Raw genomic sequence first — 23574 nt, 5'->3', positions numbered from 1 at the left:
TGTGTGTGTGTGTGTGTGTGTGTGTGTGAATTCAAGAATATAATCAGGTAAGAGGAAGGAGTCCTGGAGTCCAGAATTTAAATACGGATAATACCAACAATAGACATACTGAGATCTCAACCAAGTGGATATGTGTGGAGGCATGCTGAACTTTAAGTGCTTTTATCATATTGGGATTCATGCACTTAAAATGATGGTTGACCCATGGGAATAGAAGAAATGTTTAAAGAAAGGCATGAGGAAAACAGCCATATATAGGGTATAGAAGAAATGAAGGAGCTTGTGAAGAAGCACTGAAAGTGTTAAGGAAGACAAATGTATTGTCTCGGATTCTGAAGAGTGGAGTGGTAAACAGTGTCAAGTTCTGCCAAGAACAAAAAGATGCTGAATTTTTATTATTTGATTAGACATTCACATTTTAAAAACATCTTTGAATCTGGTGGAGAAAGAGGTCAACTTTTCAAGAGCTATGGTCTGTAATGAGGAAATGAAGGGCAAGTATTAACTTTCTAGAAGTTTAATGAGAAAAGAAGAGACAGTAGTGGTTTGAGGGAAGGAGAGCAGTGTAGGAGTAATACAGAATAGTGGAGATGGGAACATACTAGTTAGGCTAGGACCCTGTCGACAAGGACAGAGTACATTTCCTAGAGGGAATAATTGAAGGAAAAAGATGATAGATGAAAAAAGAAGAATGACATCATGAACCCAAGCAAACAGGTTTGTAATGGGAGAAGATATTTTTGCCTAAAAGGTAAATAACAGAAGATAGGTGAGTGTATAAAAAAAAAAATTAAGGTACTGTGTTTTCCGAAAATAAGACCTAGCTGGACAATCAGCTCTAATGCATCTTTTGGAGCAAAAATTAATATAAGACACGGTATTATAGTATATTATATTACATTACATTATATATTACATTACATTGCATTACATTACATTATATGAGATCTGGTCTTATAGTAAAATAAGACCTGGTCTTATATTAATTTTTGCTCCGAAAGACGCATTAGAACTGATTGTCCAGCTAGGTCTTATTTTCGGGGAAACACGGTGGTAGAGAGTGCAGTCAAGAGTTTCTGGGAAGACAGCACCAAAAGCTAAGAAGGAAGCCCATGCCCCTCCCAAAGCCAAAGCCAAAAAGCAAAGGCTTTGAAGGCAAAGAAAGCAGTGTGGAAAGGCATCCACAGCAATACAAAAAAAAAGAAGATCTGCGCGTCACCCACCTGCCAAAGGCCCAAGACACTGCGGCTCAGAAGGCAGCCTAAATATCCTCTGAAGAGCGCCCCCAGGAGAAACAAGCTTGACCACTATGCCATCATCAAATTCCCCCTAACTACTGAGTCGGCCATGAAGAAGACAGAAGACAACAATACACTTGTGTTCATTGTGGATGTCAAGGCCAACAAGCACCAGAGCAAACAGCCTGTGAAGAAGCTCTATGACATTGACGTGGCCACGGTCAACATCCTGATCAGGTCTGATGGAGAGAAGGCATATGTTCAAATGGCTCCTGACTACGATGCTTTGGATGTTGCCAACAAAATTGGGATCATCTAAATTGAGTGCAGCTGGCTAATTCTAAATACAAAATTTTTTCACTGTAAAAAAAAAAAAAAGTTTCTGGCATGGCCTCCATTTTCCCAATAAACTAGAAGTCAGCAGCAGGGTGAGAGAAGCCTGAAGTGTGGGGGAGAAGTTCAGAATTGGGGCTGTGGAGTATGTTATGAACAGTCATGAAAGATACATTTTTATAAATAACCAAATGGCAGCGGAAGCTTACTGGGGTTACTGTGATTAGATCTTGTGTTGTGCACTTAGAATGCATGTAGGCTAAGGAGTTATTTTGTACTGTGATGGGTGGACAGGAAAGAGCCACTGAAAATTATTTGCAAGTGATATTTTCAGTTCCATAGAAGCACATAGATTGGATTGAAATGGGAAGAACAATGGGGCAGAGATATTAGGAAGTCATTATAGTAGGCCAAGTGTGAGTGGTAAATACTTACTGGAGCAGAGAGAATGAACTTAAAATATGAAGTGAGATTGGATTGTTTATTATCAATTTGGTTGGTTCTTCCAAAGTACTGCACCAGGTTTAAGCAATGTTAAATACTTCAACCCTTCAGATATTTTATACTTTGAGGAACTATGATCTTTTCCATTTTTGTACTTGATATCACATTGAAGTCCCTCTTATTTACTAAAATGGTGTTTTAAAATCTGAGGCTGTATAAATTTTTAACTTAATAAAAATTGTAGGGCAAAGAACACGTTTCCAAGTGCTTGATTAGTATCCTAGAATTATGTTTAAAAAGCTAATGCGTTGTTTAAGAGATGGAATAATGGTTTCAAGTAGTTGCTACCAATTTTATAGATGTGGAAGTACAGGCAACATGTGAGGGAGCATTGCACATTGCAAAATATTAGATATTTATTGAGTTCAGTAAGAAGTCATTTATGGTTACCAAATTAATTATTTTTGGGGGGGGTCCCTTGGATACCAGGTTTCCTCCTCGTCTCCGCATAAAAAGCCTTTGGAATTTTCCTTTCCTGATTAACAAGTCTTAGATAGTGTGGGGAGAGTCAAATTATAAAACTCTGCGAAAATAAGATTTTTGTTTGTTTTTGTTGTTTCAATCTGTTACTTCCCCTTACCTTTATTACCCTGATTTCACCTGTTAAAGATGAAGTCAAGGTTAGACCCCTTAAACATAAAACTAGTCTGCTTATTGAAACCCTGTCAATACATATTATCCTCTGCGCTTAATTATGTTGTTTTTATTTTTCTGTTTTTATTCTTTGTAACCAAGCTGAAGTACTAAGAATTTTCTTTGTTTTTAATCAAAGCTGTCCATTACAACTAGCGGGTATTTTCCTTGGCTGGGAGGAAATATGAAAAATAAAAAAGGTGAATAATTCACATTCTTCCTGCTGAGTGGAATAAATGAGGTACAAATGTTTGTACCTTTCAAGTTAAATTCTAAATTTTAACTATATATGCATGTACGGAAACATACACACACATATACACAGTCTAGCATGATTTCTTTCAAGTATGAAATACTTTGATACAAAGCATCTCTTACAGTTAAAACAATTGGAATAAGATTTTTTAATTTTTATCTTGAGTAACTGGACTAATAAATTGTTTCAATAAATTATTTATATTGTTACCTGAATGCTGTTCAGAAGTGATTTGAGGTAATTTTCTGGAAATAATTGAGTTCAGTAATTTACTTGTTTATAACTGCAGGTACTCAAAGTTCTGCTAATAAAATGATAATATAAAAATATAGGGTATAGAGTAACTTTCATTATTTCTTTAGCAAATGTGTGGTGATTTATGAATGCTCTATTATATAAAAGCTTTTTGAAAACAGAATTCTGAAACCATTTTGACTGGTGTGAGAAATCTATTGGACTACAGAAATTAATACTACTGTCAGCAGGTACACCAAAGCTGTGCCCACCAAATGCCATTCTGTGACCTAATTTGAAAGTGCATCTGTGGCTCTAGTCCTTTCCTCTCCTGATCCTGCATTATAAATGTAAATACATAAATACATTTGGAGTTTTCCTGCATAAAGGCAAAACCTGGGTATAATACAAGGCCACAAATTTGTAAGATTTATGCTTCTCTTTTGCATTATGAGTATTTAACAGTCATGGTGGTTTTTTTCTTCATGACTCATTTCTGTAATTTCACTGATGTGCTATTTATAGCTTTTGCTTTTGTATCTAGTCTTTCATGCATTTTACCTGCAGCTGGATCATGAATAACTTGTTTTTTGAATTTCAGTAAAGATGTTGATGGGTTCAAATTTTTCTCTTGAATGCTTAAAACATTTGAATATGTCTAAGGTACACAATAGAAATTCATTATTTTGACAGAATTACAATGGGGAAATATAAGTACCGTTTTCCCCGAAAATAAGACCTAGCCGGACAGTCAGCTCTAATGCCTCTTTTGGAGCAAAAATTAATGTAACATCCAGTCTTATATTGTACAAGGCACAGTCTTATATTGTAGCAAAATAAGACCGGGATTTATATTAATTTTTGCTCCAAAAGATGCATTAGAGCTGATTGTGTGGCTAGGACTTATATTCAGGGAAACACGGTATCAGAATTTAATTTTCTTCCCCAGTAGATTTCATACATATCTTTTGACTTCATCTTGAAAAACAATGTAGGTATGTCTATGCACAGTGGCTCCAGAAAAATAAAATAGTACTTGGTAAAATTAAAAGGCAGTGGATTTATTAAGAATATTTATATTATCCACATCAGAATAGCCAATACGTTTTACCTACAAACTACTATTCTTAATGATTTAGGTCATTGTCTACCAACATTTTTTTTCATGCACCCACAATAGAAATAGGACTATAGTTTTTGCAGACTACCTACTTTTGAGACTATGAAGACCCTCTTTCTAAAATCAAAAATAATTGTGTCCTTCCGAAGCTATAGCTCACATACAGTAATGATTGTATTTATAAAACTTATTAAGAAAATACATTTATACCATATAGATTCAAAGGCGAGAATTTCTGTATCGGAGGATAAATTTTTTATCATTTGCAATGTTAATTTTATATCCAGTATTATGATGCTGAGGATTGGAAATCAAAATCAAGAGACATGCCACCATAGTAAAACAATAAACTGACAAATATTTAACCAGTTGAATCTTCCTTTTAATCAGCCTTCTATATGATGTAGGAAAAAATCTCTCTCTACTAAGTAATGTTAGAATTAGAAACATACTTTTATGTCATTGAAGATGTGTATTTATGTTCCCGCCTACAGAAAGTCTCCTTATCTACACCATGGGTCATATGGTTTGAGTGTTTTTTTCCAGCAGTGATGGTGATTAAATCCCAGGAAATTCTCACTCTGTGTGTTTATATTCTTTGCTGTGTGTGTTTGTGTGTGTGTGTGTGTGTGTGTGTGTGTGTGTGTGTGTGTAATATTTTAATCAACAAATATTGTTGAGGCCATTGTGTTCAGGACACTGTGCCAGGTGACAGGGATAACAGAGGGGAAAAAGAGCAAGTCCTTATCCTTATGGAGCTTATACAGGAAGAGATAGATAATAAATAAATATTTTAAAAACATATTTACAGGTTGTGATCATTGATATCAAGGGAATAAACAAGGTGATGTAATGGAGAGTATCTGAAGGTGAAGAAGTTTCTCTCAAGATGTTATTGGAGCTGAAGTCTGAGAAATGAGGATGAACTATTTAAATAGGAGAAAAATATTCCTTATAGAAGTGTAGCTGTTACAAAGCCCTGAGTGAGGAAAGAACTTGGTATATGCAAGGAACAGAAAGGAGACTAAGCTATATGAGATGCAGTGAACAGGGAGAGTGTTGTGCAATAAAGTGGAAAAAATCAACAAGACCTAAATCATAGCATGCCTTGTGGACCATCCAAGAGTAATGAGAAGTCATCGAAAGGGTATCTGATTTAGATTTTGAAAACATCACTCTTGGAGCTGCATGGAAAGTGGGTTGAGAATAGTGGAAATTAAGAGTTAGAAATGGAAGCATAGAGAGCAATTCTAAGACTTGAAGTAATACAGACAAGAGATAATGGTGACTTGGATTATGGTTATGGTAGTGAGATGGAGGGCATCAGAAGAATTTGGGAAGTATTTAGAGTTGTAGATGAATTGGAAATGAGGATAAGGGAGAAACCAAGAGTGATTAGATTTGGGGCTTAAGTAACTGGGCAAAGGAATAGGACAGTTTACTGATATAGGGACGAACAAAGGTTGTTCTGTTATGTTTTTCTGAGTTTTGTTATTGCTGCCTGTTTTTGTTTGTTTTGTTTGTTGGGGTCAGTAGTAAGTCTGAGATTTTCAATGGAGATATGTAAAAGGAATGGTAGGTGAGTAATTTCTATATCTTTATATTACACATTTTTGGGATAGACATACAAAAAGTTTAAATAATTTTACTCGTTTAGCAAAATGTTCATATGTTACTTGGATAAGGTGTATAGATTCAAGGAATCATGAGAAATTAGAAAGCTTAAAGGAATAAAGCCACCTAGAAGTCATAAAAAATTTTAAATAGAAGGGATTTTTAGAAGTCATCTAATCCACCCCTTCCAAACGTTACAGATAAGGAAACAGGCCTGAGAGTTTGAGTGACTTCAGGATCCACAGCTAAACTGGTGATAGTGTTGAACTAAAATCCATATCTCTGGTTCACAGTCTGTGTGAGTACTATATTTGAGGAAGTTAACACTTTTCATAAATACATAAATACTTCATTAAATATGTTTATGCTTTAATATTAATAGTTCAGCTCTTAGAATTGCAGATATAAGTATATGTTCTAATTTACTGAAAGCTAATCCTAAACCAACATTTTGTTTAATCTGTTAAAAATCACAAAAATAAATGTCACCTAATTGAAAGAAGATGGAGCAGAACCAAGTGATGAGGGAAAAGCGTTTTATATTTTCCAAATTTTAAACTTTATATAAAGTATATGTGTGTATAAACATGCTTTACCATGTTTGATTTCTTTTTATTCTTGTCATTTTTTCTAAATGTAGAGGAATGTAAGAAATACTGACTTATTACCTTTTTGTTCTTTGGGAAATCCAGGACATTGTTATTTGATCAGGATTCTTAGTAAAACTTAGGAAATCCAGATAAAAATCTGAGAATTTTACTATTCTCAATAAACCACCTAAACCAACACAGGAATACCCATTGATTATTCAGACAAATATCTAGTTCTTTGTACTATTTCCTCTGCATGCAAGGTATAGTAAAAATTAAAAGTATACTGTACTTACTATTGTCTTTAATTAATTCTTCCTTTCTGGGGATAAAGAGTGATAGAAAGGAATTATACACATCTTACATATTTTAATGAATATTTTAAATTCAGTTTTGTTCAACTTTTACTAATTAATACATCTGTTAAAATTTCTCTAATTTATTGAAATATTAAAGTGAACTTTTCTATTTAGTAGTGCTCTAACATAAACTTTTTTTCTCATGCTGGGCTTTAAATGAAATAACTTGGGGTTTAAAGCAACAAAAGGACAGTAACGTGTCAAATACACAGCAGAAAAAAATTCCCCAGTGACCTGGAAAACTATCTTAAAATAAGCAGTGATAAGAAACAGGTTTTTTCCTTCGGACAGCTTGTCATTTAAGTGAACACCAGGTGATTTTTTTTTTCTTTCTCTTCCACATAATGGATTAGTTAATAAACATTTAATATGCATTATTCATATCACCTAATCTTTGTTACTAGATCAGATCAGTATTATGTAGTGCTTTATAATAAAGAAAAGAAAGAAATAGAAATATTCCAAATTATTTTTGTTCGTTTGGTACATATTTCAAGAAGCCATAACAATGAAAATCATAGGCAATTTTTAAAAAAGCAATTTGATGTTAAAATTAACTAACAACCAAACCTCCAAGTGAAAATATTTCATAATTTCTGAGAGTGGGGTAAATTTCATTCTTTCATAGTCTGGTTGCCTTTTTCCTCTTCAAAGTTCTGAATCAATGTGACATAATTTCTTAATAGCCATTTCTAGAATTTTATTTATCACACCTTATTTCAGCCCTATTTTTTTTTTTCATTTTGTGATTTGGATGATTATTAATTGTAAAATTAATTAGAAAAGTTACACGTTAAAACCCGCTTCATAGAGTGGGGCTGGTGCTTGCTATAATGGCCTAATTGATTTTGGCAAACGAGAAGTCCGATACTTACCTAGATTTGAATCAGGCAAGGTTTTACTTCTATTCGATATGCATTTATTTAAGTACCTCTGATATGCTCAAGAATGCATACATTGCCCTTTGTTTTAAGAATTGTCCATTTTTACAGTATTTCAGAACTTCTTAAATACAACTTTTCAGTGGCGCATTACATTCTTTTAATTGTAATAGTGCTCAATAGCCATATATTCATAAATGTTCTCTTAACATAAATAAGATCCAGCTATTCCATTCCTAGATATTTACCCAAAGACTTGCACATCAGTGTCTAGAGCAGCTGTGTTCACAGTGCCCCAAACTAGAGACATCCCAAATGTCTGTAAATACAGGTAAATGAAATTAAACTAAAAATAGTCATATACCCATACAATGGCATACTATTCAGCAATAAAGAAGAAAAAAACATTTATTTACATACCTGACAAATTTTAGGAAAGGAAAAAAACTATTAAAAAATTACACTGATGGTAACCACTTTGAGCACCTCTTGTAATTGCGTAAGTCAAATGTGACTTGTATTCATCTTTTGTTATTGATCTATGTTGAGTATTATAATTTTTAATACTTTTTTTCCTTTCTTATAATGTGTATACATTTTTTGGCACACTGTATTTCTGGGTTTCTTTTTCCCCCATCCGGCTGCCTTCAAAAGATTCTCTTTTTTCTTAGATTTTTCAGCAGCTTTGATATATGATGTGTATTTTTGTTTTGTTTTCTTTGATAGGGTTCCCTAAACTTCATAGATTTGTGGCATGGTGCCTTCCATTATTTTGGGAAAATTCTCAGCAATTACTTTTTAAATATTTCTGTTCTCTGTCTTCTTTTTCTGGGATTCCAGTTACACTTAGGTTAGACCATTTGCTATTTTTCCTTAGCTCTTAAGTGCTCTGGGTTTACCCCCAACTTTTTGTCTCTTTGTGTTGTGGTTTTTATAATACATGTTGAGCTACAAGTTCACTGAGTTTTCCCTTGGTTTTGTTGAGTCTACTTACTCAACCTGCTAAAATAATACTTCTTTGACATTGTGTTTTCATTTCTAGCATTTCCATTTAACTCTTTATAGTTTCCAGTTTGCTGCAAAATTCCCCATCTGCTCATAGATATTATTCACCTTGTCCACTAAATCCCTTAATAGTATGGAAGTTATTTTCAAGTCTCTGTCTGAAAGTTCTAGCATCTGGGTCACCTGTGAGTCTTGTTCTAATATTGATTTATCTTTTGACAGTGGGTTATTTTTTAACTCCCTTTTTAAAATTCATCTCTTAATTTTTTATTGAATACTGGACATTGTGTATAGAAAAACAGTAGAGATTGAGATTAACAGTATTTAATCTCTGGAAATAAGCACACTTCCTTTTATTTCAGGCAGTTAGTATGGGGTGGAGGTCCAGCCAACTTAATCAGAAGTTAAGCTCAATTCACACTTGCTATTGCTAACTTTACTTCAGTGCAATGGTCTTCAAAATCCTTCAGTAGTAGGCTCTTGTTACCTTATGCTTAGAACAGGGGTGCTGGAGGACTTTTTTAGTGTTCCTGCTTTCTCTGCAGCTTTTAGTCATCCATGCATGCCTGTAGCACAAAGGGATTCTCTCCATAGCCTTCTCTTCTCCCAACAGTAGATTACTGTTGACAAATGCCATGCATAACATCCATCACTTACTGTTAGTCTGGGGCTCAGAAACCCATTTCTAAATATTTTGATGCTAGCTAGAAAAAACTCAAATATAGTAGATTAAGTGATAAGGGGGGAAAAACGGTAGTTTTCCATTGGCTATGCCTGTGTCAGTTTACTACATGTGATTAATTTATTGATTAAATAATTTGTCCTATATTAATTATACTTGAAATATATTATTGTTAGTGATCTGAGAACCATAATTTCTGTGAGATGTATAAAATCTGAATATATAGTAAAGGTTTACTTAAATGTCAAATACTGATTTTTATTTTTAAAAATTTATGAAGCTTCAGTATTTCACATTGTTTGTGTGAAGGAGTGTATTCATTTCCTAGGGATGCTATAACAACGTACCACAAACTGCATGGCTTAGAACAGCAGAAATACATTGTTTTACAGTTGTGGAGGCTGTAAGTCCAAAATCAAGGTGCCAGCAGGGCCATGCTTTCTCTGAAGCCTGTAGATGAGGAGACATGTTTTTTCTTTTTTTCTTTTTTTTTTTTTTTTTGCTTCTTCCTAGCTTCCTCTGGCCTCAAGAATTCCTTTGTTTTTGACAGCAAACTCTTAATTTCTGATTTCTGCCTATCTATGTCCTTACAATGGCTGTCTTGTCCCTCGTTCTTACATCTTCACATGACATTCTCCTCTTTGCATCTCTCTCTTCTTATAGGGGAAGAATACCAGTCATATTAGCTTCAGGACCCAGCCTACTCCATTATGAACTCATCTTAACTACAGTCATTCACCACTTAACTACGGGGATACGTTCTAAGAAATGCGTCATTAGGCAATTTTGTTGTTGTGTTAACATCAAAGAAGTGTACTTACACAAATCTAGATGGTATAGCCTACCACTGTAATTAATTGCATGTGCTCTATTTTTATGTGATTTGCAGCACAGTAGGTTTGTTTCCACCAGCATCACCACAAACACATGAGTAATGCATTGCACTACAACATTACGTCACTATGTGATAGGAATTTTTCAGCTCCATTATACACTTCTGGGACCACCATCATGTATGTAGTCTGTTGTTGACCAAAGCATCATTATGTAGCACATGAGTATAATCACCTCTCCAATAACCCTGTTTCCAAGTATGGTCACATACTACGGTTAGGACTTGAACATATATTTTGTGGTAACACAATTTGACCCATAATGATCAGGAATAATGTCGATGTCTCAAAAGCATACTCCTATATCAGTAACATCTCAAACAGATAAAGATAATTAAACTACTGAATCCGAAAGACAGGCAATGAATATACTCATGAATAAAATCTCTATGTCATGAATTTGTGCTTTAACTTATTAGGAAGAATTTTGATATTTGATTCTTTTCCAATTCAGGTAACTTTAAAGATAGCAATTTTTTAAATCACATTTAAATCACAAACTCTATTCTACTTGCTGCTTACTTGGAGCATTATTCACACAGAATCCTGGTAAAATTAATCCAATCATTTCCTTTACTCAGATAGTTTGGGAATTTTCAGTAATATTTTTCATTTGACATTCAGACATGTGACTGGCCTACACTAAGAACTAATGGGCTCTTTGAAGTTTAAAATCTAGGACTCTACTCTCAGATATAGTTTGGTATGGACTAAAAAGACTCAGTAGTATTTGTGTCCCTACATTTAAAATGAGTCTAATTTATGTTTCATATTGTTTTGAAATCCTTGCTCAGAATATATTATACATGTTCAAATTCTATCATAATAAAGTATTTGTTCTTAGAGGTTTAAAAGTGGCAGAGTATTGGAGACTAAAGGAAAAACCGTGAGGAACTTGATTAAAATACATTTTATGATGGCACCTTTGTAATGCTATCTCACTTTTTACAAACTAATACTAATAAGGACTTAAGTTATAATTGTTTTGACTTTAAGCATCTATTCTGAATCATCTTTCTGTTCACTAAGAAAAGAACATCAAAATTATTATTTCTAGATAATATTAATATAATTTTTTAGAACTCAGCAGGAAAGTATTAGGAACTCAGCTTTACAGCTTAGCTTGTAAAAAGAATCTCTGACTTATTTACCGTTAGTCTTTATTGTCTCTAATAATAGTTACTTGGGAAAAATAAAAATAAGTACCTGAATTATAATGATGAATGATTGGAAAACTAAAACAGCAAAATTCAAAAAGTTTTTTTTTTTTTTTTTTTTAGAAAGATTTTATTGGGGAAGGGGAACAGGACTTTATTGGGGAACAGTGTGTACTTCCTGGCCTTTTTTCCAAGTCAAGTTGTTGTCCTTTCAATCTTAGTTGCGGAGGGTGCCGTTCAGCTTCAAGTTGTTGTCCTTTCAGTCTTAGTTGTGGAGGGCGCAGCTCAGCTCCAGGTCCAGTTGCCGTTGCTAGTTGCAGGGGGCGTAGCCCACCATCCCTTGTGGGAGTCGAACCTGCAATCTTGTGGTTGAGAGGATGCACTCCAACCAACTGAGCCATCCGGGAGCTCAGCGACAGCTCAGCTCAAGGTGCCATGTTAAATCTTAGTTGCAGGGGGCACTGCCCACCATCCCTTGCGGGAGGCGAGGAATTGAACTGACAGCCTTGTGGTTGAGATCCCACTGGCCCATGTGGGAATCGAACCGACAGCCTTCGTCGTTGGGAGCACGGAGCTCCAGCCGCCTGAGCCACCGGGCCAGCCCCAAAAAGTTTTTTTTTTAATGTGTTAAAAAACACATGCAGCATATATTAAGTACTTCCTATGTGCACAACACAGACACAGTAGAACTGAATAAGAGAGTGTCAGATCTAAAAGACAGGCAGTCTCTGCTTCTCCTTTCCCCTTTTCTAGATCAGAAAACTATCATCCAGAGAGGTTAAAAGCTCTCTCATGGTCAAACTTAACAAAACCCAAAATTTAGACTCCGTATAATAGTTATTTTATAAGTTATTACCTCAGTGATACTACATTTTTTTCTAATTTTAAAATCTACCTTATCTTATTGAAATTCTTAAGTTAACATTTCAAATTTTAGGTAACAAAGTGGGAAATTCTATTTCCCACTCCAACAACCAAGACTAGTCCCAGAATATCATCATTAAATGGTCTTTCCATTCAGGTCTTCAGAGACCTTAACTTACGGACATTTCTACAACTTTACTTGAAGAGAAATATCTTACCTTCTGTTGAAAATAAATCTTCTCCCTTTTTTTTCTTTACCCTTAATTATCTATAACTGAACTTAAATTACAGTAGGAGGTACTGAAAGTGATTGGGAACAGATGCATGTATAAGTCTCCATCAGATAGTGGAGAGGGTGAAAAATGAGGAAGATTGTATCTTCTATAGATGTCTTCTGTTTTCTCTTTGAGGTAGGAATCATGGTTTCAGTTAAGAATGCAGAGATTAGGAAAGGGAAGAGCTTTAGAAAGTTGTGACTATTTGGATGGGTCATCATGGGCAATGTGATGGGGACATGTGAAAAGATTGTGCAGCACAGTTTAACGGCTTGTTCATGCTTACAAAGCCTACAATTTTACAAAATTAAAAACTTATATAAATTCGTTCATTCTTTACTTGCTTTTAAATATTGTTCTTTAAAGCACATCTGGAAGTTCTAGAAATATCTCATCTCAAAATGGATCTGAATAAATAGATGCGTGCCTCACCATGAATTTTGATACGGATTTGAAAGTTATTATTGTTGTATACCTCATGAAGCTCTTACCCAATTATATATGAAATAGATTTTGTCTAATGACTTCTGTTTAGTTGCATTTTAGACAGATATTGTATAATATAGATTGATCTTAATGTTTAAGTTCATGGATACTCTAAAAAGATTTTGGGGGGAAAGCTACCAAAGAATTCTTCAGAGGTGAATCTTTTAAAATAGATTCTCGTTTGATACTAATGCCATTCTATTGTCTTGCTAAACTTAATGGCACAGGTATTTTAATATACCTTTTTTAGTGTTGAAAGAGGGATCATGGAATTAGAATTCAGGTTTCCCAAGTTTTCATTCACAATGCTGATTATTTAATCATAATTACTTTAAGCAAAGTCTGAGCTGAAATATAAGAAAAAAAATACGGTTTATAATATATCTTTTTAATTCACTTATCAGAGTATTATTTCTAAAGTACATTTACAATGAAATTCATTTGTATCTATCTGCTCAGTGCCCTAGCCTTCATTTTGGCCTTTGGTAACCTTAAAAAGCCTTTGTACCTTATATTCCTTGCCATCTTTAATTATGCCAGACACTCTAGCACTTCCTGTAGTGTATGTATGCATGTAGCCTATGTACAGCCAACATTGCTAATTAACACTTGCAGAGCATTATGTGCAGAATGCTTTTATAGAAATCAGAGAGAGTGAGACAGTGCACAAATCCATGACAGTTTAGAATGTTAAGGGTAAAAAGGATCAAATATATGGTGATGGAAGGAGAACTGACTCTGGTTGGTGAACACACAATGTGATATGTAGATGATGTATTACAGAATTGTACACCTGAAACCTATGTGACTTTACTAACAACTGTCACCCCAATAGACTTTAATTAAAAAAGGTGAACTCTTTCTTTGCTTAAACTTCTTTGAAAACACAAAAGATAATTAATTCAAAAGTATCTTTACACACACATACTTTCTCCTGTTTCTCAGTATTATTTTTTAACAAAATTTGGATGAAAGGTTATTAGTATGATCAGCTCCGGATGTTTATTTCTCTCATGTAGTCATAATTTTCTGGGGTGCTACATCATAATTATCACCACAGTAACCATTCCTGATGTCACAAAGGATTATTATTTTTGGTGTAAATAAGTTGTTTGACCAGATGAATACATAAGGAACCAAGATCTTGTTATTATACAAATAATTAAAGGGTGGGAGGAAAACTCATATCAAATATGTATTTAAGCATAATTCTTTTAAAATAGATTTTTTAAATTTGTATTTTATACTGAGTATTTCTGAGAAGAAATATGAAAAAGGTGATATTTAAGCCACATAAGTGGAAGGTAGCATGTACGTTAGAGACTTAAATTGTAAAAATAAATTAGTATTTTGAAAATTTTATCATCAGATAAAATTTACTATTGCAGATTACGGGCCTCTTTTACATCCAAAACCATTCTGCCTCTCCAATTTTCTTCTGTAGTCTTTTCGAAGATTTGAGCCTTCTAATTTCTCTTTGGAGAGAACTGGCGATAATAGAAATGATAAAAACAAAATGTATTTGCTGATGCTGCTATAAGGCTTTTCTATAAGCATGAATATAAAAACGTTCCAGAATTGTGCTCCAGTCATACTATTGCATAGGTTTTATAACCAGTTTCTAATAGCTACTTGGCTCTTTTTGCACTTTTTAAATTCAAAGTCTCATATCTGTATATACATCTGTTTCTCTCTTTCTCTCCCTTCCTCCTTAAATTGGACTGTTGTGGGGTTTTTGGTTTTGTTTTGTCTTTTTTTCATATGCATGCTGTATACTTTTGATACTCAATTAGCTGCTTTATTGAACAGAAAAGTGACTGTCATCAAAGACCTGCGCCTGTATATTCTGGTATATCTTCCTGTATAAATAGGTTCAGCCTCACCCGTCAGATAGCCTAAACTTTAAAAATCAAATAATACCCAAGTGGTAGCAAAGGGGTGAGCAGCAGGAACTCACACATTACTGGAATTGTACACTAGCTTTGGAGACCTGTCATTACCTAGAAAGTGGAAGAAGAACAGATTCAATGAACCAATAGGAGATCTGTCATTATCTAGAAAGTGGAAGTACAGATTCAATGAATCAATAATACTGTCTATGAATTATAAATAATAGCCCAAACCTAGGAACAACCCAAATAATAATCAGCAAAAGAACAAATAATTGTGATGTGTTCATACAAGTAATATTATTATACAGCAAGGAAACATATAACAGAGTGGATGAATTTTACAAACATAATGTTGAATGTAAGAAAATAGGCACAAAAGAATAAATATGACATGATTTCCTTCAAATAAAGTTCAAAAACAAACAAAGCTAAATCTTATTCTGGTGGTTAAAACATAAAGAAAAGCACGCGCGCGCATACACAAATGCTCACATTCATCCTCAAAGTGAATGGTAATTTACCAAAATCTAGCCAAAGGCTCCATTCATTCAATAATAAATACTGCATGCCTAATACGTACTAGGCATTTGCTGCCCACGAGGAGGGACAGCCTATTTGGAAAAACATACAAGAAAATCTGAAATTAATATACACTAACACGTCATAATAGTTGTATGCAGTGGTGTTTTTAGGTCTGCTCCTCAGCCTTAATGTATAACATGTACCTGATAATAAAATGCCAACTTGGTTACTTAGAAGTTTTATTGCTTCCTGCTTTTGGCTACTGAAGAGGTATGGAAGTGCAATATCTCTAGATGTAAAGCCCTCTTCTTACCCAGTGTGAAGGAAGGCCATACTTGTGTTGGAAACTACTTTGTGTGGCAGGTCATCATCAAAGAATGTAGCAGGGCTTAAACAGTTGGTGGGCTAGACTTTCTCCAGTGGTTGGATACCTCATAATTATGGAAAATTACAATACAAATTATATTTCTAGAGGTGACAACTTAGGATGCTTCGAAAGTTAGAAGTTACTTACTTTGAGAAGAGTTAAAAGTGAGCCTACATTCAGGGATATGAAAGTTTTGAATAAGGCAACTTTTGGAAATTATTTTTAAGTGAACAATAATAGTACTCATGTTAATATAACATAAATCTATAGAACTACCTTTACTGTGGAAAACAATTTATTTGAACTTGTGCAATGACAGATGTCCTGATGTATATTGCAAATGATTTGTAAGATATCTTTAAAGACCTACTCTTTAGCTGGTTTTGGTAGAGTAAAAGACAACATTACCATTTATTCCGTTGCTCCGTTGCATCCTCAGATTCGTTATTTTAATCAAATTCTCTTTGACCTTATTTCCCTATCTGATTTGTCAAAAGGGGAAGAGGGAGGGAGGGAGAAGGGAGGGAATAAACATTCCTATGGTAGTGGTTAATATTTTTTCAATTCACATATCTATTATTATATATGCTTTGGTTTTCTTCTCAAAGTTGATAATAATGTAATTTCTAATGTAGAGCTTGAATTTATGTTCTGCATCCAACTCTTCAGAACACGTGAGTGAAGAATTATGCTGTAGATAATCCAAAGAAGGCAGGGAGAGAGGAAGGGAATGGGACAAGGAAGCAAAGAAAGGGAAGAAAAACACTATCTCTAAAACAAACAAATAGGTAATTTGCCTTCTAATTTTAGTTGCATTATTTATTTCATTTTTTAAAATTTGTTGAACAAATTTTTATTAAAACTTATTGAATTGAATTTTTTGAATATTGAATAGCTGAGTATTAATAGGAAGACAGCTTAGCACACTGCAAATAGGCTCCACATAGTTTCTAAACTCAGTTTCCTAGTTCATGAAATTAAGGCTTAGCTAGCTCTTCTGAAAGATTTCTAAGTTCAAAGCACGCACAACTTATATTTTGAAAGCCCATAGTTAGCAATTAGAATCACGTAGTATTTAAGCTTTGCAGTTTAGGGATGGGATATACTGTATACTCATATTATTGAAGGTCCAAACATTTAGATTTGTAATCCTAGTGTTCAGTTTTCTCTGACATCATACACATACAAATTGCTCAACAATTTAGATAATTCACAATTATGTTATTGGAAAATAAAACTTTGGAAATTAGATTTCTAAATGAGCTATGACCAACATTCTTGGCTGAGTCATCTGACTAGTACCCTGGCAATTAAGAATTTTCTGTGATCTTATTAGCTGATTAGCATAAGGTCCTGTTCTGCATCTGTGTAACAATATAATAAGCTAAGAGAATACGGTACAGAACTAAATGGACAAAAACTATGTTCATCTTAGTATGGATTTTCTTAAAGTTTATCAAAATGATGAAGCAAGTATTTATGAGGCACTGCTATATAAGTTGTGTGTATGTGTATGTGCTTACCACTATAAATGATACACTTCATTGTCTAATATGATTTGGCAATGATTATATAAAGATGTGACCTTAGTTTCAGTTCTTTTATTAGGAAAATGAAAATCTTTTCTTTACTAACTTTATAGCTATATTTCCTTTGCTGATCCTTTCTTTATTCTCCTATAGCTACACTGTCCAGTATGACAGCCACTAGCCAGACTTGACTGTTAAGCAGTTAAAATGTGACTAGTCTGAACTGACATGGAACTGTAAGTGTAAAGTACACTTGGATTTCAACGATTTATTACCAAGGAGAGAATGTAAAACATTTCATTAATGATTTGAATATTGATTGCATTTGGGATGATCATATTTTAGATATATTAGATTGGATAAAATATATGACTAAAATTAATTTTTCACCTATTTATTTTTATTGTGTCTACTAGTAAATTTAAATTGCATACATGGCTCATATTTGTGGCTCTCATATTTCTATTGGGCAGCACTGTTCCGGAGTCTATCATATTTTATGAAAGGAAATCAGACTTAGAAAGACATATATTCTTTCTTTCATCTCTTTCCGTTTCTATGTTTAAAGGTGAGAAAGTATTCTAAAGCTGTTTATATGTTCCAGTAGTTAAATGATATCTGTTCTATGTAATGTAGATGTACATATAACAGAATGTATGTTTGACCATCATTTGACCATTGGTTATAATGTTTTATACTGCTGTATTCTCGAATGGAGAGAATAAGGAAAGTGAAACACAAACTACCAAGAATTGGAAAAGGGAGCATGCTTATGGACTATAGAAAATGCCATTAAAAAGACTCTAGTCCTAATATTTAGGAATTACATATTATGGTCTAGAAATATACTGTGCCACAGACAGTTTTCTTTAATAATAGCTGACTTTGAAAACCACCAAAAGAAAGATACATTTAATGGTTTCCAAGCTGAGGGAGAAAACATTCCAACAGAATAATAGTTCCAATTTTTTTTCTCTTACATAGAATTGTCATTTGTGAATGAGGAAACAAAAAATTTCATGTTATAGTCATAAACTCCTAAGACAGAGACGTTCTTTAAGTTCCTATATGATGCCAATGCAAATAATCTTTTCTTCTCTTAAAAAGTGATTGTCTCTTTTCCCCATCCCATTCCCATTTCCATGTTTATTTGTTTTGTTCTGTTTTTCCAAAAAGACATATTTAACGCCCTTAGGTTTATTTTCTACTTACTAACTAAGGAATAACACTGTTATGTTTTGTATTTGAAATTGTAAGGTACATTTCTTTTTTCTTTTATTTTTAATTTAACTCTTTGTTTTACAGATGAGGGCAGAAGTGCAGTTGACCAAGCAGGTGGTGCACAGGTTGTAATTGACCGTTTAAGGTCACTGTGCAGTAGAACAGACCCCGCCAGTGAGAAGCTCTTGACTGTCTTTTGTGGCATGCTGATGAACTATAGCAATGAGAATGGTAAACAAAACTGAAAACTTGCTTTATCTCTGGGGGAAAAATTTTAAAATCATCATTACTATAGTACAAGCATATTTAGAAAAATTATGAACCAAGAATTCATAAATGGCATATAAAATTAATAATTAGCCAACATTAAATTGCAGTGTTTTAAACAGTACAAAATGGTCTAATTTACTAAATGGGACTAGTTTTTGACATGTTAATACCAAAAACAAAAAAAAAATAACATAGTATATGGTTTAAGATTTCTTGCTATGAACATTTTAAAAATAAACAGTTTTAAAATAGCTTCGTGTTTATATTAGTACTAGGAGTATCTTTAAAACATAAACACTATCTATGTAAGTAAAATGATTTTATCTAGATACTAGATTTACTTGTAAGAATAAAAAAACTTTTAATTAAATCTGGCCTTATAAAAATGAAGTTCAGAGCAATTGCAGTTAACTGATTTTAGAAATTTAATAAATACTTGTAAACAGAAGTTTCTTTCCTCTGTAAAACATTCTTAGAATCTAACAACAAATTCCATCTCCATAATTTTCAGATAGCCTACATGGTTGTTAATTAAATGAACATAGAAGCAGTTGTATGAAGGCTTCACTATACTTTTAAATGTCACAAAAAATTCATTTGTTATTATTTTATATGAATTATTTCATGGATCAAGTGTTCAGATTCTCGTAGCTTCCTAGAAATAAGGCCTTTCAGTGGTTTCTTTCATAATGGCGTTTTCATTAGTAGTCTTTGACGGAGACATTTTGTTTGCATATTGAACATGTAATATTATTCTTTATTTTCATGTGTTCTAGAAATACAAGGCCTTTTAGGCATATTTTTCATTTTTTTTACTTTTGGTAGTCATGGGTCCAAAGAAATATTCTCAATTAAAAAAAAAAAAAAAAGATAAACATAGATGACAAATGACTACTGACATTTTGCCTGGGGTTAGAGACAATAGCAATTGTTGGGACTGCAGCCGTTGTCCCATTGAAAGGGGAGAGCCACTGCTTTCCTGTAGCCAGTTGTTTCTGTGTGGCAGTTTGGTTAAATACTGCCAAAACTTTTCATCTTGGGATGGGAGAAGCTGAAAATCTAGCTTTTCATGTGACATGTAATTTTTAAATGTTGGATTACATTTCTTTTTTTAGCACTGTACAGGCTTAACAGAATGTTTCCTCTGGTCACATCTATCCAAGAGACATAAGTTTTAAACTTCTGAGTTAAAATTTTCCATAATAGTAATTTTTTAAAAAGTTTTCATTCATCAAAAGGTTGCCTGTTAAACTCAAGCAATAATAATTGATAGTTTTTATAGGGTCAATTCCATCTTCTTCTACCCCCCTGATCATTTTGAAGAGAAAATGTGCTAAATATGAATGAGAGAAACAGAAACTACAGAGTCTGGGTAGTCTACAAAATGAATAGCTAGTTTCTAAATAATTGAAATTTGACCATAAAACACAGGTATCTGGATTACATTAAGAAATCATTGGCCAGTTGTTCATGTTGCTTCCTTTCTCCTCAACTTCACTCAGGCTTAGACACCTGAGGAAGTGGGACAAGTGCTAAGTGGGAGAATGGTTTAGAAAGATAAATGAAAGAAACTAGTCATGAAGTTATAGCAGCTGTGAATATAAAAGAATTTGTCTTCTTTTGCATCTAACCTAGTTGTTTGTCCTTTAAAGAAGCTGTTGCTCAAAAATCTACAAAAGCTTATCAAATGGCTAAATGGTCTTCAAAAACATCCCTAATTCCTATCCAAAGGAGACGGTGATTGAGTCCCTGTAATAGGATATCACAATGTGCAGAGAAGTGTTCTCGGAATATTATGATTAAAAACATGAGAGTGTACAGTCCAAGTGCATAATATATTTGTTTCGTAAGAGCAGGTTTTTTTCCTGGTGTGCAAATATTCCCAGGAAATAACTTAGATACTTTGGAAAGCTATATTAGCTCTTCTCAGAACATTATTGGAGCAGTGGTGTTTTTGTTCCATAATTCTAAAAGCTGCAATTTGAAAACCTTTTAAATTTTACTAGATAAAATAGAAGTAAAGTTATCTTTAGTATTTTAAAGGAACAAATGCCAAATCAATAACTATCTTCTTTCCTCTGCTTCCTTTTATATTTGTCTTTCATGGGGATCTTAGTTTGTGAAGTTATTGTTTTTCTCCATAATACTCTTTAACTTAAATTATATGTTTTTTGTTTTGCATAATAATTAGACATCTTTGTTTTGTGTGTCGATTATTTAGTTTTTTCTTTAAAATGTATGTTTAATGACTTTCCAACTTAAATACTAAGTCTTCTTGGCTAACTTCAGATCATTTGGTATTGATTCTGTTCACCTAGATGAATCACTGAGAAAAAGAAATGGAGCTTTTGAAACTTAGGAGACACTTTTTATTAGCATTGGTAAACAAAGTTCCTTTTTATGTGTATTTACTATTGAATTTCAGTATACAAACCTCGGCTACTTTGTGGGTAGGATAGTTGAGTGATAAATACCTTCTTGTTACTCTAACAGAAAAATTAATTCTACCCTTGGACCTAATAACTTGAGCTTCTTTATAGGGAGTTATTTTTAGTTCAATTGATAAATTTTATTAAATAAAAAAGTGACTACTGAAAATGGTCACAAAGACCCACTAACTTAGTTTCTCTGACAAGAATGTTTTCAAATTGTTTATTAATCCTGAAAAGTGGATTCACACCATACTGAAACTTAGGATATATTAATTTCTGTCCATACAATGGACAACCTGAGCATATCCAATTTTATATCCATTAAATGTGGGATCAAACAAGTGTCCTAAACACATGCAAGACAGATATATTATGAAAATTCTTACTCAGTAAAGACATTTTTGTACCCTTCAATAAAGCTGTGTAAAACTCAAGGTTCATGAGTTTTAAAACTTTTCAACCCAGCTTTAGACTAGACACTCTTAAGCTATTAGTTGAATATTATCCTTTTGTTTCCTTAATTGGTAAAGCAATTGGAACTTCTGATAGACAGGTAAATAGGGAATGTCTGAATAGAAAAAGTTATAATTGCTTAGCCAGAAAAGTTGTATCAATATTGTATAAATAATATTTAAATAGAATAAGAAAAATAAAACTTTTCGTATAGTAAAAATCGTTTCAAATTTATCCTTTTGGTGGAAATCAGACCTGTTTTTCACATGGCAAAAAGACACTCTTCACTTCTTTGACCCTTCAGAATTGTCCGAGTGTTTGACAGTTGTCGTTAAGGAAAAGCATGTTGATGATTTGACATCCAATTTGAAGAAAATGTGCTGAACTTCCTGTATTATCTTCATCTAGTTGCAATTTTAAACTTTTAGTTATTTTATAAACAAGGAACTCAAACCTATTATTGTAGATATTTTTATCTCATTCGTTTCTTGGATGTCTTTTTTCCTAGCTTTGGTTACCCAATGCCAAAGCATTGCAGTGAAGACTGAAAATTTTGTTCAGATCGCCAACTGTTTTCATATATAACACCATTTTAACATAAAGTAGGAGTTTGGAAAATATTTATTGGTTGACTTTTCTGGATACTTAGTATTGTCTATAATTCTATTATTAACAAAATCAAAACTTGGAAGAAAGATGTCTTTAGAATGCATTTTCTTCATTAAATAAGTTAGAAGTATTATAAACTCTATATGAGTTGATATTCCCTATTCATATACCTGGCAACAGCTGAAAGTGGCAGTGAAATCATTCTGATAATAACAGTTCTGGACCTGTGGTTTTTTAAATCTACCATAGGTGATCCACAGAATTGCTCATATGCATATGTGGACTTGAAAGTTGGTAGCAGTTTGAATAGAAACAAATCAGTAATCTAAAGCAAAGCACCAGCATAATTTAACACCTTGTTAAGGAATCTGTTGGTAGTCACTATTTTTATTATATTATAGGTGACCACGATTAATCAATACGTATTCCTGGAAAACTCTATAATTGAGAGTTTAACATTTTTCTTAATACGCTTAATGCTAGAGACACAAAATACAGGGAGAAGTCTGTTCTAACTCTAAAGCAAATTAGTAATGATATAAGCATTAAAGCAAAGACTGTAGTTGTTTTGCATAAACCATGCCGTAAGAGGAAATAAACAATCAGGAAAGAAAACTTAGTTTCCTTCTAAAAATAAGTAACGTAATATACAGTCTGTGACTGACTTCATATGACCTATATCTCATATATATATATATATATATATATATATATATATATATATATGACATAAATGTATATGTGGGATTTTTACATATAGAGCTGATTTTTCTCTAATATCTTAATAACTCCCTGTTATTGAATTTCTTTTGTGTGTGTGGTCCTGAAGTCTCTCCAGGATACACTCATGATAATTCTCACATTTATTTGCTCCATGGACTTAAGATAACTAAACTATGGTTGAAAGGAGGTCATCTGTGCGATTTAGGAAATGCAGCTCATGGGATATGTTATTGGAGCAAAACGATTGAATTTAAGTATTAAGTCTGGTAATTAAATTCAGTTGTTGAAAATAGACCTGTAAAGCAAGTTCTCTCCTTTAATTTAAAGGTCACTTAATATGTAATTAATTTTAGCTGCTACTTTCATTTTAAACAATAGCAACAATTTCACAATTCTAATCATACTGTTCATTTTCCTAGTGAACTCAGTCAG

The 23574-nt window shown here is 33.2% G+C and overlaps 1 protein-coding gene and 1 pseudogene across 8 annotated transcripts in view; both read left to right on the top strand.

The window, feature by feature from the left end:
* The window catches only part of RAP1GDS1 (Rap1 GTPase-GDP dissociation stimulator 1), a 130029-nt gene that overhangs the window by 64233 nt on the left and 42222 nt on the right, over positions 1–23574 (top strand). For 5 of the 8 annotated variants that reach the window (XM_019741119.2, XM_019741120.2, XM_074323294.1 and 2 more), the window contains exon 5: positions 18740–18886. The exons of the other annotated variants lie outside the window; for them this stretch is intronic. In XM_019741119.2, coding sequence (XP_019596678.2) covers positions 18740–18886 — 147 coding nt within the window. The remainder of the gene's footprint in view (positions 1–18739; positions 18887–23574) is intronic. 8 annotated transcript variants of the gene reach the window in all.
* Positions 700–3080, top strand: LOC109452251 (large ribosomal subunit protein uL23; annotated as a pseudogene).

The sequence above is a fragment of the Rhinolophus sinicus genome, linkage group LG02, assembly GCF_036562045.2.
Source record: "Rhinolophus sinicus isolate RSC01 linkage group LG02, ASM3656204v1, whole genome shotgun sequence".
NCBI classification, from domain to species: Eukaryota; Metazoa; Chordata; class Mammalia; order Chiroptera; family Rhinolophidae; genus Rhinolophus; species Rhinolophus sinicus.
The sequence above is the reverse complement of the archived record's forward strand: the minus strand, read 5'-3'. Positions and strand labels throughout refer to the sequence as shown.